This window comes from Cnephaeus nilssonii, assembly GCF_951640355.1.
Source record: "Cnephaeus nilssonii genome assembly, chromosome: 4".
Taxonomy (NCBI): domain Eukaryota; kingdom Metazoa; phylum Chordata; class Mammalia; order Chiroptera; family Vespertilionidae; genus Cnephaeus; species Cnephaeus nilssonii.
In genome coordinates, this window is record NC_137075.1 from 103,808,956 (window position 1) to 103,825,451 (window position 16,496).

Sequence of the window (16,496 nt, forward strand, 5' to 3'; positions counted from 1 at the left end):
CCATCATGGCCGCTCCCGGCCACCCTTCCCCTGTGCGCCCCGTGTTGGCCCACCGTCCCCCTCGGCATCACCACTGTCATCCCCAGGACACAGGGGCTCCCCAATCCTGTTAGGGATCTGGATCTGGGAATAGTCTTTGTCACGACACCCCCATTTGCACCCCCACGTTGGCCACTGAAAAAAAATGCTGAGACCGGATGCCTGACAGCATCCTGGCCACAAGCAAAGCCAGCTGATCACCAGACACTCAGTGAGAACAAACTGCCAGTGTAACTGAACTTCACCTCGAATAGTCCTTGCTTCTTAATGAGGCAGTTTCCTTCTAGCGTCCAAAAGTAGAGGTGTGATTTTCCGCAGGTGACGATGATGTTGGTGTCCGTGGGGTGGAAGTCCACGGCAAACACGGCTTCGTTAGAGCACTGAGTGGAACAGGAGACTCACATGTCTCGGATCTCGCAAGCCCCCACAAACAAACCACCCCCTCCTCTCCATTTTCCCCATTGAATTTAGCGTCTATAAACACCAAGCCTCTGGCCTTGGCCTCTCTGTCTCTCTCCCCCACTGGCCCGTGGCCTGAGGGCAGGGCAGGGGCCCCCCCTCTGTGAGGACCCATCACAGGAGTGGGTGCAAAGCAGGCCGGGCAGCAGGCATTTGTTGAAGGAGGGGTCGGGGCAGCAGGGGACTTAACTGCAGGCATTTGCCCTCCTCGTCCAGGCATGGATCCCAGCCCCGGCCGAACAGCAGGATCAGCTGGGGTGTGTCTCGTGCAGGTGCCAGGTCTTGTCCCCGTCTAGTGAGGGGACCTCGAGGAGGGCCTGGGAGTCTGCATGTTACACAGCTGCCCTGCTCCTGGACGCTTCGGCACCACTCGCCCTGGGAGTCCCTCCTGGTCTAATTCCTGGACTGGGCCGGTGGGATGCAGGAATGCAGCTCTTTGGGTTACCCTTCACCCCGTTATCTGGCTCCTATGCACCCTGGCCAGAGGAACAAGACCTGCCTGCTCCTTCCGCCTGATAATCAATTACACCTTCTCACACCTGGATAATAACCTGCCTCTGGTTACTGCCCACCTAGCAACGTAGCAGGAATGTCAGCGCTCGACCAGATACTCGAGGCAGGCTACAGCAGAACACAGGTGCCAGGAAACCTGAGATTAGTATACAGGGTCTGCCCCAGACTTGCAAGTGAGTAAGGTGCCCAATGCTGCCCCTCACGTCAGGGTAAGGTGCCCAATGCTGCCCCTCACATCAGGTGAGTAAGGTGCCCAATGCTGCCCCTCACGTCAGGTGAGTAAGGTGCCCAATGCTGCCCCTCACGTCAGGTGAGTAAGGTGCCCAATGCTCCCCCTCACGTCAGGTGAGTAAGGTGCCCCTCACATCAGGTGAGTAAGGTGCCCAATGCTGCCCCTCACGTCAGGTGAGTAAGGTGCCCAATGCTGCCCCTCACGTCAGGTGAGTAAGGTGCCCAATGCTGCCCCTCACGTCAGGTGAGTAAGGTGCCCAACGCTGCCCCTCACGTCAGGTGAGTAAGGTGCCCAATGCTGGCCCTCACGTCAGGTGAGTAAGATGACTCAATGCTGCCCCTCACGTCAGGTGAGTAAGATGACTCAATGCTAATATTAACGTGAGGGAAGCAATGTTCCCTAAGGTCCATGGATGCCAGGATGAGAAATATGAAGTTGATTCTATAAAATAGACTGAACCAGGACTTAACAGGGGGAAACATAAGAAAGGGTTCGGGAAGGTCACTGCTAGTTTGTGCAGGACGGATCCAAGGTGGGAGAGAGAAACCCTAAGGGCACCAGCACGGTGGTCCCACGGGAGCCTGGGACCCGGCGTGGCCCCTCCTTCCCCAGTGCTGACCTCTGGGCCCTGGGCTGGAGGTCAGACCTCCTCCCTCCGCTCCCCCCACCCCCATCGGCCCCTCCCCGCCCCTCCCTGCCTGGGACTCAGTGTCACCACACCTCCGGTGCCTCCTCAACATGTGGGCACACAGGGGACACTTGGCATTTGTGGAATCAAAGGGAGGAAAAGTGAACAAAGGAGTTTAAAGGGCCGTGGCTGTACAGTGAGGTCGGCAGACGCCGGTAGACACTGTGAAGAGAGGAAGCAGCCCCGCCAGGCTTGCGCATGGCATCCTGGGAGGAGCGGGGAGGGCGGGCCACCGGGATGCTGGGGCAGGTGTCCCCCGAGGCTGCCTTGGGATGGGGACCCGCAGCCTCTGAGAAGCAGGGAAGTGGCCCGTGGCCCGTGGCCTGAGAAGGCTCCACACGGACAATGACAGCGTGGCCGGCGCCGGGCTGGGAGAGAGACCTTGACGTCCGCCAGCCGCTCCTCCCGCTGCCAGTCCCACACGGACAGCACGTGGTCGTTGGAGTCGTCCACAGCGCACAGGCTGCTCCCTCCGTTCTGAAAGGGAAAGGCATTGCCGGGAAGACGGCATCCGAGGATAGAACAGGTTGAGCGCGATTAGAAATGAACAATAACTTTACTTTTTACATGGAGTCTGCCGCACGTCGGCTAAACAATGTTTGCCGACTGCCTTTGAGATCCCGCTGACTTGGGCGGACAGACAAGGAGAGCCGGTGAAGGGGGGCTGATGAAGGGACAGCAGCAGGAGAGGGGCTTCGGGGGGGGGGGTCCCCACCAGCCGGTCCACTAAAAACAGCCTCCTGAGGGCTGCAGAACCCTCCCCCGGCACAGCACAGGCCCGGGACTGACGGGGTTACTGAAAGGTTGTGCCAGGAGGGAGAGCACTGGGGTGAAGCGGGTGCCGCTTGGATGTGGACACAGGCATGCGCCTTGGATGTAAGTCTCTGAACTGGATGAAGACGTGGTTGACAGGGAGGATCTGGGGGAGACCCTGGCGCCCGTCCAGCCCCTGTGACAGACAGCGAACCAGCCTGTGAGGACAGCAGGGGCCTGCTGGGGTCCCCTAGGGAGGGGCAGGTGACATTCAAGGCCCGCGGGCTGGAAGGTCTGACTGGAAGAGGGTGGCTTTTGAAGGTGGGGACGGGGATGTCGGCGGGTTTCGGGGTCAAATCTGCACACCCCCCCAGGAGCCGCCCCGGGTAACTCTCTCCCTCTTTGGCCGCGAGCTGACTCCCGGTGGAGAGAGTGCGCTACCGCAGAGCTCAGACTTACAGACTTAGAGAATGCAATGCAGGTGACGGCTCGGTCAAAAAACCCGGCTCCGATGACGTGCAGGGTGTTCAGTGTCACCGAGTCCCAGATGCGCACGTGGGGGGGCAATTGCTGTTGAGAAAAAAACGCAGTCGCTATTTGTGAGAGTTAGCAAATATACCTTTACCTGGAAGCTACAAGATGACTTCAATTTTGTCAAGACAAAAGGTCTTTTTCTGCATTTGATAATTCTGTCTTTTAACATAAATGACAGATCCCCAATGTCTTCAGGGGACCACAGCCTCTGTGCCATTTAACCTTAGGTGAGGTCTGCCAAGTTTTACATTTTGAATAGCCAATTCTTGATCACATAGGAACTGATATTCTAATGTATACACCTGGACGCAAATGAATTATAAAATTAAAGAATGACAAGGAGAATGGAATCTCGTATAAGGACCAGTCTTACAAAGTTCATATTGTTGTGTGTGTGTGTGTGTGTGTGTGTGTGTGTGTGTGAATTCATCAGGATGGTCACCACCAAATCATTTTAAGGACTCTGTGGGGCCTGTAAGAGCAAAACAGGCAATTAATTATGCACAAATAAAATGTAGAACTGCTATGACTCAGTACAATACCCTCTCAATTGTGTTTCAATGTGATTTATACCAATTTTTTTTCTTCCTCAACAGAGAAAAGCAGCCCAGAACGATCAGCAGATTTGTCAAGAAAAGGCCCAGCAGTGCACCTAGCCGCGGACACGGTGGGGTCGGGTGAGTTAGGTTCTGGTGTGGACTTGTCTCTAAGCAGCTGGACGGCTGCAGACCGTCACGTGACCTCCCTGGACTTCGCTGTAACTTGGAAGGAGAGGCTCAGACAGCCATCCCATTTTCTCTGGCTGCAAAGTTCTCATATCAATGCCAGAAATGGAAATACGCGTTCAATTCACCGGAGGGAGGAACAAATGGCTTACCACTAATTTCAAAGAACTTCTAAGGTCATTTAACATTTAACAAAAACAGGAGACTCTGTTCCACGCATGTGTGTTTACATAATGGTGGTCTGATTTATTGTTCCTATTACTTCAACTGTAGAACTTCAATGGAAAATAGAAAAGTTAATATTTAAAAGTTGATGTTATTGAAATATTTTCCAAAAAATAGTAACACTTGTGTTTGCTGGAAGGCAATGTTGATAAAAATGGAAGTATTTCATGTGATAAGTATCAGATCATTTATTGCTCAATAATAAGCTATCCTAAGGCAGGTAACAAAAAAGCTACAAGGAGCCCTAGCCGTTTGCTCAGTGGTAGGCGCGTTGGCCTGAGGACTGAAGGGTCTCGGGTTCAATTACTGTCAAGGGCACATACCTCAGTTGTAGGCTCAATCCCGGGCCCTGGTCAGGGCACATGCAGGAGGCAACTAATCGATGTTTCTCTCTCTCTCTCTCTGTCTCACCCTCTGTAAAAAACAACTATCAGTGGAAAAATATCCTCGGGTGAGGATTAACAACAATCACAACAACAAATAAAAGCTACAAGGAGTTTTGGATAAGACATGGCAATGACCACAGCCCGCAGTAAGGAAGGAACAGACAGCCAGTTCTGAATTGTTCTCTGTTGAATTCCACTAACTCCCCCTTCGACTGCTGACGTGCTTACAGAACTTGTGCGAAAGCCCGGCGGTCTCTGCATCTCACACAGATGCAGACTCCGGGGCTGAGGTCTTGATTACAGGGAGTAAGAGAATGTGCCTGAAATCACTGGAGAGGCAAAAGGCCCACTTCAAATGATGTCGTTACGATTTTAACTTTACGCATTAAATGTGTACTTGGTATTTTAATGTTTATCGTGTATGTAAATATCTTAAGAATTAGTGAATTTTTAGGCAAGAATGATGTTATTTAAAAATTGGCTAAAATTAAGGTGAATTAAGGAGTTTTTAAGATTACTGTAAAATTTTAAATTTGCAGTGAAAAGTTCTAATGAGAGATCAGGAAGTGTTCAGTAGCTCTATATCTAAGCGGCTTGTTCACCAGCACAAGGTTCAGTGATACAAAGAGGAAGCGATAACGTAACTCACCTTCCCATCCTTGGACGTCCCCGCGACTTGTCCTGTTGCTATTGTAATCTTATCCGGATGAACTGCTAGGCTATAAAAAAAGATACTTATAAAATTCTTCCTCGTTAAAGGTAAGCTTTATTTTTTCCCTTGATCAAATATAATCTAGTTGACAATCCTATATAATAAAAGTGTAATATGCAAATCAACTGAACTGCGGAAGGACGGTCGGCGGGGGGTGGGGCCGGCGAGCAGGCGGCGCCAGATCAGCCAAGGTACATGCCAGCGGGCAGTGGGAGGGGACGGCAATCGGGGGCAGTGGCGATCAGCAGCGGTGGAGGGGTGATCGGGGGAGCAGGGCCAGCAGCTCGCCGCCAGCGCCTCCCCTGATAGGCCCGCCGGTTGCCTCCTACAGAGGGAGCCCAGACTAAGCCATCAGTGGGACATCCCCTGAGGGCTCGATGCTGCGAGAGGGTGCAGGCTGGGCTGAGGGACTGTCCCCCCCAAGTGCATGAATTTTTGTGCACCAGGCCCCCCCCCCCCGCGCTCTCTCTCTCTCTCTCTCTCTCTCTCTCTATATATATATATATATATATATGGCTAATATGCTAAGTGTCCGTCCGACTAGTAGCTATGACGTGCACTGACACTCAATGCAGGAGCTGCTGAGCTGCAGTGACTTGGCAGCAGCGGTTCTCGGGTGACACACCCTGAAACCAGAGAGGAGGGAGCCTGATTCCTCATGGGGCTGTGCGATTCCACCTTCAGACGTTGGTTATGTTGTTGCTGGGGCACTGTTGGCTCTGAATCTGGTTTACTGCACACTTGTATTTGCGTTCCACACCCTGTACAACAGCAACTTTGCAGAGTGCCCTCTCGCACTCCGAGACCCCTCGGGGGATGTCAGAGAGCCAGTTTCGGCCCGATCCCCACAGGCCAGGCCAAGGGATCCGACCTGCTGGAAGGACCCTGCTCACTTTCGCAGACGCCCTTTGAGCTATGGCACCACCCCAGGTGCAGTCAGCAGGGAAGGACCTCGGGAGGTTGGCTCCAGGATGTGTCTGGCCCGTATCACCCAGTCCTGCTCCACCGGCCACCTTCTAATTAATTTCCTTTCAATGTGCATGAATCCGTGCACCGGGTCACTAGTTCAAATATAAAAATATAGAATGCCTAACTTCTTACAGACTCACAGTAAATCATCTGAGCACCCCAATGGCTTTAGACAATTAGTGCCTATTTCATTTAATCTTAATTCCTTCATCTCTAGAGAATTTTCAACTCAAGGAAAAAGCATTTATTTTTTTGCTGGAAAATATAATTTTAATCTCAGAACTACTTAATTAGTAGTCTGCAAGCTTTTTAAAGAAGTCATTTTGATTATATCAAATAGCAAAGACATTACTGTTTCAACAGGACTTTTATAACGGACTAGGGATCTAGGGCAAATAGAAAAGCATAAATCCATCGCTTCATCCATCCATCCCTCCAAGATACATAAAACCCCACCGAACGCTGTGAACAAATTATGGGAATAGCAGAGCCAGCCCAAAACACGAGGCAAAGCATTTTACTTTTTATTAAAAAACTAGAGGCCCGGTGCACAAAATTCGTGCACTTGGGGCAGGAGGGGGGGGGGTCCCTCAGCCCTGCACCCTTTCACAGTCTGGGAGCCCTTGGGGGATATCCGACTGATGGCTTAGGCCTGCTCCCTCTGGGCCTAAGCCAGCAGTCGGACATTCTTAGCGCTGCTGCGGAGGCGGGAGAGGCTACTGCTACCGCTGCTGTGCTCACCAACTGTGAGCCTGGCTTCTGGCTGAGCGGTGCTCCCCCTGTGGGAGCGCACTGACCACCAGGGGTCAGCCCCTACATTGAGCGTCTGCCCCCTGGTGGTCAGTGCCCGTCATAGTGACTGGCCGTTCCGCTGTTTGGTTGATTTGCATATTAGCCTTTTATTATATAGGATAAAGACCCAAATTAGAAGCCGTTAGCATGAGATGTGTTAAGAAGGCTTCTCATCAGGGGCCTGTTAGAGCTATTGGTTCGGGGAAGGTGGGTGGGTAAGATTATGGGTTATAAAGAAATAAAACTACAGAGGTGCCTTAGAGAGCCAGGGAGCTAGCGAACGAATGGACAGCACAGAACACGAAAAGCTTCTCTCAGGCCCCTTTTCTTTAGTGATGTCCGATATGATGTTCCGCTAACAGTGCTGCACAGGTGCACCTGCCTCAGCGTGTGGGGGACTCACCACTTCACGTCGTCATTGTGGCCGGCGTAATGCCTCTGCAGCTGCTCCTCCACGTTGTACAGCACGACCACGGACGCGATGAAGTACACCGTCTCGCCCGTCGGGAGCAGGTACAGGTTGTTCCGACAGTCCCGGCCCCTGTACCCGTAGCTTCGTGTGTGTCAAGAGAAAACTTGTTTTCTTGCGAAGAGCTGACAAACGTCAGCTTTATCTAACAGGCACACCATTCTCCACGACTATTACCATCAATTTCACAACGTTAAATAATGTTAGGTTGCAAACGGGGCCGCATACATCTCCCTCCCTAAATAGGGAGGCAATGAAGTTGGAAATGGCCATTGATTTAATGTGAACACTTATTTTTAACAATATGAAGGTTTGGTTTTATTTTAAGAATATGTTATATATATATATATATATATATATATATATATATATTTAAATTTTTAATTTTTTAATTTTATTGATTTCAGAAAGGAAGGGAGAGGGACAGGGAGAGATAGAAACATCAACAATGAGAAAGAATCATGGATCAGTTGCCTCCTGCACACCCCACACTGGGGATCGAGCCCACACCCAGGCATGTGCCCTGATCACGAATCAAACTGTGACCTCCTGGTTCATAGGTCGACGCTCAACCACCAGCCACACCGGCCAGGCAAAAGTATGTATTATATTTTGAAAGCTGAATTGTTTAAGCTTGACCAAAAGTGGTAACTTATCACTTTATTTACTAAAGGTAACTAGATCAGACATTCATGCCGTCACCGGCAGACGAACTCTTTCTGATTCAGCCTATTAATCCTGGCTCTGGGAAGCGACAGCCGGGGCACATTTTTATGCTGAGCTGTTGGAATGTTACGTGGACGCCTGTCTTCTCTGCACCTCATCTCCCTTTAAATTTGGCCAAACCGGTGTTCTCAAAGGCTGACAACCGGGACATCCTGCCTCCAGAATTAAAGTCACCTGAAGCTGTAGACACTAATCTCACAAGAAAGCTACAATACTTGCACCACGGTTTGCCTCTCGCTCCTTCCCGCTGCCTCGCTTGCGTAACGTTTATCTCCAGTTATCACACTTGCTCAGACCTGCTGGACCGTCGCCGGGGCCCATGGGTGTTCACGTTCCCTCGTGCACCTCTGCTCTTCTGACGCTGGGAAACAGAACCAGGAGCGACAGGGCCCGCGGAACCTGCCCTCGTCCATGTCTCCTTGTCACTGTCGTCGTGAGGCACAAACCTACAATGGGGACCTGACGTGGCCATTGCTCTGTGGGTTAATGAGAGAGCAGGCCTGGTTCTAGAGTCACGACTGGGAAATAAATCCAATTCCTCTTATAGTTCGTGTCTTTTGTAGCTTGTATGGAAAACAAAATACATCTGAAAATGGTAAGTGAGGTTATCAATCCTACTCCAAGAAAAAACTTGGGAGCTTTGATAATTCCTTATGTTTTAGAGTATTTCAAAAAAAGTTAAGATGCTGATAATGGACTTTAACATACGATGGTTATTAAGTCAATTATGGGCTTCTTATTGTAACCTTGGAGCTCAATCTTTATAAAAGTACTTGTAAAAGGTGCAAACCACACACAGTCTCTCTCTCACACACACAAATAAAAAGTAAAATATTTAGGTCCTTCCTCCAACCACTCCCTGCTGCTTAGGCTAATTAACCACTGAGATTTTGGCATGAACACTTCCAAACCTTGAAAATTATTTTGCGAGAAAAACATGTGAACTTGGATGTGAAAAAGTAATCTGGAAAAAAACAGCATGCCACTTATTGGGAGCAAATTCCACTGTTTTATATTTTCTACAATATAGACAGGGAGTAGGCTGAGCAAATGCGATTTTTCAGTAATGCTTTCCAGATCTGATTCAGCCAATTTGACAATTACTGACTTAAAGAACTCCAATTCTATGAGCCAAAACAGATCGAAAAATTGGGGCAGGGAAATGCTTATGACATCTGAATCTGAAAAATAAAAAATATATTTTGGAGGGAGAAAGTTAGGTACGGATGCTAATTCTAAAAACATTCCAAAGCATATGATTCCATAACTTCAAATACAGTAGCAATTCTCGTAAGTGAAACCGCAGCAGCTTCCGTTTAAAACTGCTTCGTATAACCTGTGCTTAGGGCTTTGCATTCAACTGGAAATCAATCAATAGCTGTTTAAGGGGGCGGCAGGGTTTTTGCTTTGTCTTAAAATCTGCGTGGGCTGGAAGGTGGCCTCTGCAGGCTTCCGCTAAAGCAGTGGTTCTGAACCTTCCTAATGCCGCGGCCCTTTAATGCAGCTCCTCATGTTGTGGTGACCCCCAACCATAAAATTACTTTCGTTGCTACTTCATAACTGTCATTTTGCTACTGTTATGAATCGTAATGTAAATATCTGTGTTTTCCGATGGTCTTAGGATCGCGACCCACAGGTTGAGAACCGCTAGCAGGGTCGCCTAAGACCATCGGAAAACACAGATATTTACATTACGATTCATAACAGTAGCAAAATTACAGTTATGAAGTAGCAAAGAATTTTATGGTTGGGGGGTCACCACAACATGAGGAACTGTATTAAAGGGTCGCGGCATTAGAAAGGTTGAGAACCACTGCTCTAAAGCACAAGGAAGTAAAGTAAAGTAAAATAAAGTAAAATAAAACGTCAACCTTTAATTCAGCCCTTCCACAGGCTCTCAGCGTCTCCCCTAAGGAGCTTCTTCACTTTCCAAATCCCACCCACGAAGGCTGGGCAGCAGCTTTATTTCAAGGACGGTAGTCCTGTGGCCGACTGGCATTGTTGTGGCCTCGATTTGGGGGTGGGGGAGAGGATTTTTGTAGTGTTTAGGTGGGATCATAGCTATGCCACGTGGGGGCTCCCGTTGAGGACTGGGTGTTCGCGGACAGAAGCCGTTCAGTGAGGCCGTGTTAACCTGCAGTCAGCTCCGCAGGGGCGAGTCCTACTGGGTTGGCGGGGAGTATGTCCTTCCTTCAGCGCTCTCATTTTCATTAGAATCCTAATCTTTACCCATTGACATTATTTTTGCTAATTTTCCTTTTCTAGGAGTTTTTAAACTAACTTTATCCTATCAGAAAAATTAAAATAGAGGCCAGGAACTAGTGATGCATTTCCCCACAACCGCCCCGAAGAACCATTCAACCATATGACATTTTAATATTCTCTCTTCAGGAATACGATGTGTATGTATTTGAGTGAGGATCACAAATATTGACCTGAGGAATGACAAGTCGGCGTCCTTCATCATCGCTAGCTCTGATGGAACGACTTTTCTAGCCTACGGGGTGCTGACTTACGGCCAATCTTGTTAAATTAATGTTGAATGAGAGAATTTTTTTTTTTAAAGAAACTTAAGAGAAATTAAGCTTTAAGAGTTTCTACAGTTAAGCATCAAGCCCAAAGCACGGTCAGCGATGGCTCGTGTGAGCCCTGCACGGGGCGAGGATACACCCACTCCAGCTTGAGCCTCTTGGTCGGAAGGTCCACCTTGGCTTCCAGGTTGTAGGACTCCACCTGGTCCCTGGGCATGTACATGGTGACCGGGCGGCCGCGGAGGAACATCTTCACGTAGCCCTCTTCTGCAGGAAGAACAGACCGTGAGACAGCTCAGCCAGGCCCCTGTAAGCCGCGCCCCTCCTCTAGCCTCTCCATGAAGAGGGAAACCCCTGCCCTTTCCTGTCACTTATAACGAATGTCTAATTCCCCCTTGTCCTCTTTTGACATTCTGCTCCCTCAAGCACATGAAGTATATGAGAGGCTGTAAAAAGCAGGCAAGAACTGGATTCCATTATATTTTTCATGAGAGATTTCAGTGCTTACATTTTTTTATCATCAGGAGGGGAGAGAACGGTACTCCTCCCATATTATAACTAACACAAGAAATCCACGGAAACTTTTTGAGCTCAATGTATGTATATGTATGTATAATTTCCACATGGAAAGTCATAAGATATCCTTCAATGTTTAAATTGGTTGGTTACAGTGCAATGTAAACATGTATCTCTACGTGTCTTTTACATTGGACAATGCCGTCCCCTTTAAAGAACCTCAAAGCGGAAGTACATGCTAGGATGCATGCAAAAAGGGAAATGCTCCAAGAAAAGCTAGAAATGGAAAACAAATGAGCAAAAGGCCCATCAGAGAGGGAAATCGGGAAGTAAAACTTTCCAGAGCAAACACTTTCATAATAAAATGACTTTCGATGTTTTCATAAATTGTGGGGATAAAAGTAAAACCCAGGGATATATCGACATGGGCATCTCCTGGACTTTGGAAAGGAAAGAGCTTGGGGTTTTCCGGCTCGCGTTTTCAGGTCACGGTAAGACCAAAGGAAGTTCTGGTGTGCTTCTGAAGAATGCGGTTCCCGCTCACTGCGCTCGGATGCGAGACTGCGGATCAAAGGACCAGCCGAGAGGCACCTAAATCGGGGAGTTGGACCAGGGAGATCTGTGTGTAACCCCACAGAAAGCCATCCACAGGAGAAGGGTGGTGAGCAAACAGGAAATCATTCCAGTACCGCCAGGTACCGCAGTCACGCATTAGTTTGTCAGTCTTAGTCCCAAGGGTGTCAAACAGCGCCGCATGCAGTGCCGCCCAGCAGCACGAGGCCAGCTCCACGCGTTGCCGTGTGCGTGCCCCCAGGCCTGACGCATGCACGTGACACACTCCTCACTCTGCACGTGCAGCGGGACTCTGAGGTCAGAGCAGCACGCGTTCACGCACAGGGTGCCGCCGCCGGGCTGTGGCTCCTGCTGGAATGCTTCACTGGGACCAGCCCACCGGAGACCCACACTGCAGCCTCTCCTATCGGTCCCCCAGGCCATCTCACATTCTGCGGCCGAACCCATGAAGGCCCAACCTGGACTTCTCTGAGTCTCTACCCCAAATCCTTCACTTGTCTTTGACCTGCTGGGTGCAAAGGTCTAACTGCCCGGCCACAACCACCCACGTGGGTTCTCCTCTCTGGCCAGCTGCGTTTCCTGGCCACCCCACACATCTGTCCTGCTCTGGACCCCAACAGGCTCTCCTGGCCTCAAACCTCTTCCCGTCCTTACCCCCTTGCCAACGTCTGAGCTCATCAGACTGCAAAGCTCCCTAAAGAACCGAAAGCACCCGGCAGGCTGGCTGACAGCCGGGAAGAGAGGGGCCGGCATGACAGAGCTCCACGTTAACCCGGAATGAGTCCACCCACTCTCCTTGTGAGAGAGGAGTCGGACGGCAGGCTAGGGGCCGAGGGAACACAGCGCCACTTCGGCAGCACACGCAGAGCCGTGCTGTGTTTAATGGGTGTCGGAATGCGATCCAGTATATCGACCTGCATATCCTGGAGGCGGTGCTGCTTACGGAGGCCTCAGACTGAGGCTTACTTCCTGCACAAATCTCAGCTACTGTCTGTGCCCTAGGAAAAGCACCGGCTTGGCATGGTTTTGTCCTGGTAACAGATGTCCTCCATCTAAAGCCCAGCGCGGCAGGGGAAGCAAGGGTTTTCAGGCATGTTAGGGTGACAGCACACAGCCACCACACCCAGAGGCGCCGGGGCAGGCCAGTGGGGGTGCAGGGGCCATCGCACACAGTGGGGGCCATCGCACACAGCGGGGGCCATCTCACACAGTGGGGGCCATCGCACACAGTGGGGGCCATCTCACACAGCGGGGGCCATCTCACACGTGGGCGCCCAGGCCTTGTCCTATAGCTCTCTCAAGGCTTATCCAGATTTTTTGGGGAAAGTTCCTGTAATCAGCCAATAATCGACCACCACCCAAATGACAGCTACTCAGTAAAACGCTCAGGGGCTCAACTTCCAGCCAAGTGTGTGCGTCGCAGAAACGCTTTCCCACGGGGCGAGAGTCTGCCTGGCGCAGGAAGAGCGTTTCTGGAGCCGGGGCCACGGCTTGGCGCGCTGGGAGAGCTATGAGGGGCAGGCAGGCGGCCTACCTTGGCAGTGCGTCACCCGGCGCTTCCCTTGGGATTTTGGAGACAGAGACAGAAGGGCTAGGTAAAGAGACGTGGAGTGCTGCAGGGGCCTGCCTGGGGGAGCGCTCGCTAGCTCTCGGTGGGAGAGACTCCCCCCTCCCCCCCCAGAAAACCCTGGACACATTTCAGGGACTCGGACAGGGAGCCCAGCCCTGCAGGCTTGCGGTCATTACACGGTGCGGAGCGCTCTCACGCTCCCTGAAACGCAGTGAGCACGGCCGCACCGGCCGGCACACCCGGCACGCTGGCTTCTGTGCTTCAGTCCCAGGTGGAAAACACGGGGAAGACGAGAATGAAATGAGTGGATGTACCCAAGTACTCACGTGCCAATTTTTCTGCATTTTAAATGCACGTTTAAATAAGGTTAGTGCGCTATAAATAGTGTGTACCTTATTATGAAATGCGTTTAAAAGAGACCTAGGAAAGGTCCACGTGAACTATTTGTTTGCAGGTTCGGAAACCAGAGGCAGGAAGAGGAAGAAAAGCTCCTTGTGGCCAAGTTACAACTTGGTGCGTGGGAGACGCTCCTTTCCAGGAAACTCGAACGCTGATGCCGGGAACCCCGCGAGCGGGAAGGCAGAGGCGGCAGGTCTGAGGACCCCGGCGCCCCGTGCTGCCCGCCCGGCATCTTCCTCCTCCTGGCAGACGTATCGGAAACCAGCTCTTAAAGGGGCCGGTAAAGGTTTAGTCTGTATGATCTGAGCGGTGGGCCCCCCGGGATCGGCCGACCTCGGCCTCGCCACGCAGACACCCGAGTTCTGGTGCCGCCAGCGGCCCTGGCCGGCTGCTGCTGAGCTGTGCCCGGGCCCCGAGGGCAGTGAGGGCACCGGCAGGTTAGCAGACTTACCCGCGCTGAAGACGGGCTCCTTGGGTTTGCTGCGGAGAAAAGAAAAGCAGATTTTAAAGGGAGGCTGACCCCAGGCCCGTGAGACCCCACCGTGGTCAGCTGGCTTGTCACACGCGTGCTGCGTGAGGGGCACGTGTTAACGAGGAAAACAGAACCACGCAACTAAAAAGGAGCAAGTGTGAGCAAACGTTCCCCACACCGGGCCGGAGGCTGCGATCCCGCCTCCTCCCGAAGCGGAAACATCCGGTTCATCGGGGTGGGCACGGCCCTGCTAAGGGTGTAGGCTTGTTTTCCTGCCCGTGCCCTTCGGAAAGGCCACGTAAAGAACTTGTTTAAAACGAGCGGGCTCCTGGCAGAGGGGCTTGGTGAGGAGCTTCAGAGCCCGATTCCGCAGGGAGGCCACGGGGAGGGAGACAGGGCGGGAGGGAGACAGGAGGAGAGAATAGTGAGGGTTGGGGGGGCATGTCATCGGAGATGTGGGGACCCTACTGTGGACTTTGGCCAGGCTGAGGCCATCCCGTGACTGCACCCGGGAAAGCAATCCCCCGAAGCCTTCAAGGTCGGGCCACAGAGGGACGGAGGCCCCCCCTGGGCAAGCTCCCGGCAGGCGAGCCCCCGCGAGGAGTCCGAGGAGTCCGGGTGCCGGGAGACAGCCCGCTGCGGGGCAGCCCCTGCCAGAGCAGAAAGGAGCTCAGGCCGGGCAGGCAGCGCACCCGTTCAGACCCCGAGCCCGTGCGTAAGCCCAGGTCAGCGAGGCTCTGACATCCAAGCGTCTTCCCCGGCCGTCAGCCCCCCATCACGTCCCGCTTTCAGGTACAGAACCAGACACCCGCCCAGGGGCCTCGAGGAGCGTGAGCCCGTGGGGGAATATGAGCTCACTGATGTGGGTGTCCCTGAGCAGGTATCACCCTAATGTGGCTTTTCTCCTTAATTTTAAGCGTGAAACACCAGCCGCAGAACGGCCCCCGCCCGCGATGTAGTAAATGATGTCCTGGATTTCTGGGAGCTGCATGCCGCTGCGGGGCGAGGGGCCTGCTGATGCTGCCGCTGTCTGCACTCTGCTCATGTGCTCTCAGGGCCCGGGACAGGGTCAGCTTCCTGACCTCTGACCTCTGGCCCCTGAAAACTCCTCACTGCACGGCACACCCATGAGGAAAAGCCCCGTCTGACCTTGGCCTAAAGGCCCTGAACCACCTACTGCCCTTTCCACTCTGCCCACGTCACTGAGTCCAGCCACGCCGCCCTCACACGTGCCAGGAGCCCCGGGTCAGGCTCTGCGCAGCTGCCCCGTCCTGGCGGCCAGTGCGTGGCCAGCCCCAGGCCGAGTGGGGTCTGTGCCGCTCCACCTGCGGGCACCTCAGGCCCTGCTCCCGAGCCTCCCAGCCCATCGCCCTCACTTTCCTCTAACACCCTATTCGCTAAGCCATCCGTTTTGCCTTTCCCCCCAGGAGGTAAGTGCAGGGGGGTGGGGTCTCAGCGCTGCCCCCTGCTGCGTTCAGGCCAGGAAGCTGGTGACCTCTGGAGTCACAGGGACTTCCTCTCCGCTGTCCCTCCTCAGACTCCAGCAGCCTGCGGGGCTGTGCCCGGGTCGGGGCGGGGGGTTAGGGGTGGGGAGACACTGCTGCCTGGTACCTGGTACCTGGTACCTGGGATGAAGCCCCCTGGGGTGGGCCTGACTCCACTCTGCCTGCACCCCGGGGCCCCTCTCTGGTCTCCCATCCCTCCCCCGTGGACGGCCTGGCACCTGCCAGCCACAGTGTGGACTTCTCCAGCTCTCTGCTCTGTCCCCGACCTGCCCGCAGTCTTCCCAGCTCCCCGAGGTCGGTGGGAGGGGGTGTGGTGTGAGGGGCCCCGTGCCCAGGGCTCCAGGAGTCTAACCGCCCTGCGGTCCAGCCCTCCAGGCCACACTCAGCCTTCCAGACTCCGAGCCTCCAGCCGCCCTCCTTCCTCCCAGCACCAAGGCTCCCTCTGCCTGCAGCTCCGCCGGACACAGGCGGCCTTACTGTGACCCTGGTCCGGTTAAAACAGCTGGATTTCACAGGCTCCCCGTGTGTCCCCTTGTGGCGGGGAAGCACCAGCCCGCACTCCGCATTGTCTATATGATTAGATTCGCAGGAGGGTAAGGACACAGGCGGAGGGGAAAACAGATCACGGGCACCCCCCCCCACCCCCCCCCCCCCCCAGAGACCCGAGGGCAGGGGCGCAGGCAGGGATCTGAAGACGGAAGTTGTTCT

At 52.9% G+C, this 16,496-nt stretch overlaps 1 protein-coding gene across 2 annotated transcripts in view; it reads right to left on the reverse strand.

The window, feature by feature from the left end:
* EML1 (EMAP like 1) overlaps positions 1 to 16,496 on the reverse strand; it is a 149,243-nt gene that overhangs the window by 15,741 nt on the left and 117,006 nt on the right. For both annotated transcript variants that reach the window (XM_079769026.1, XM_079769027.1), the window contains exons 5-11: positions 14,263 to 14,291; positions 10,891 to 11,020; positions 7,431 to 7,580; positions 5,204 to 5,273; positions 3,144 to 3,254; positions 2,313 to 2,408; positions 285 to 419 (exon numbers count right to left, since the gene is read on the reverse strand). In XM_079769026.1, the coding sequence (XP_079625152.1) occupies positions 285 to 419; positions 2,313 to 2,408; positions 3,144 to 3,254; positions 5,204 to 5,273; positions 7,431 to 7,580; positions 10,891 to 11,020; positions 14,263 to 14,291 (721 nt within the window). The remainder of the gene's footprint in view (positions 1 to 284; positions 420 to 2,312; positions 2,409 to 3,143; positions 3,255 to 5,203; positions 5,274 to 7,430; positions 7,581 to 10,890; positions 11,021 to 14,262; positions 14,292 to 16,496) is intronic.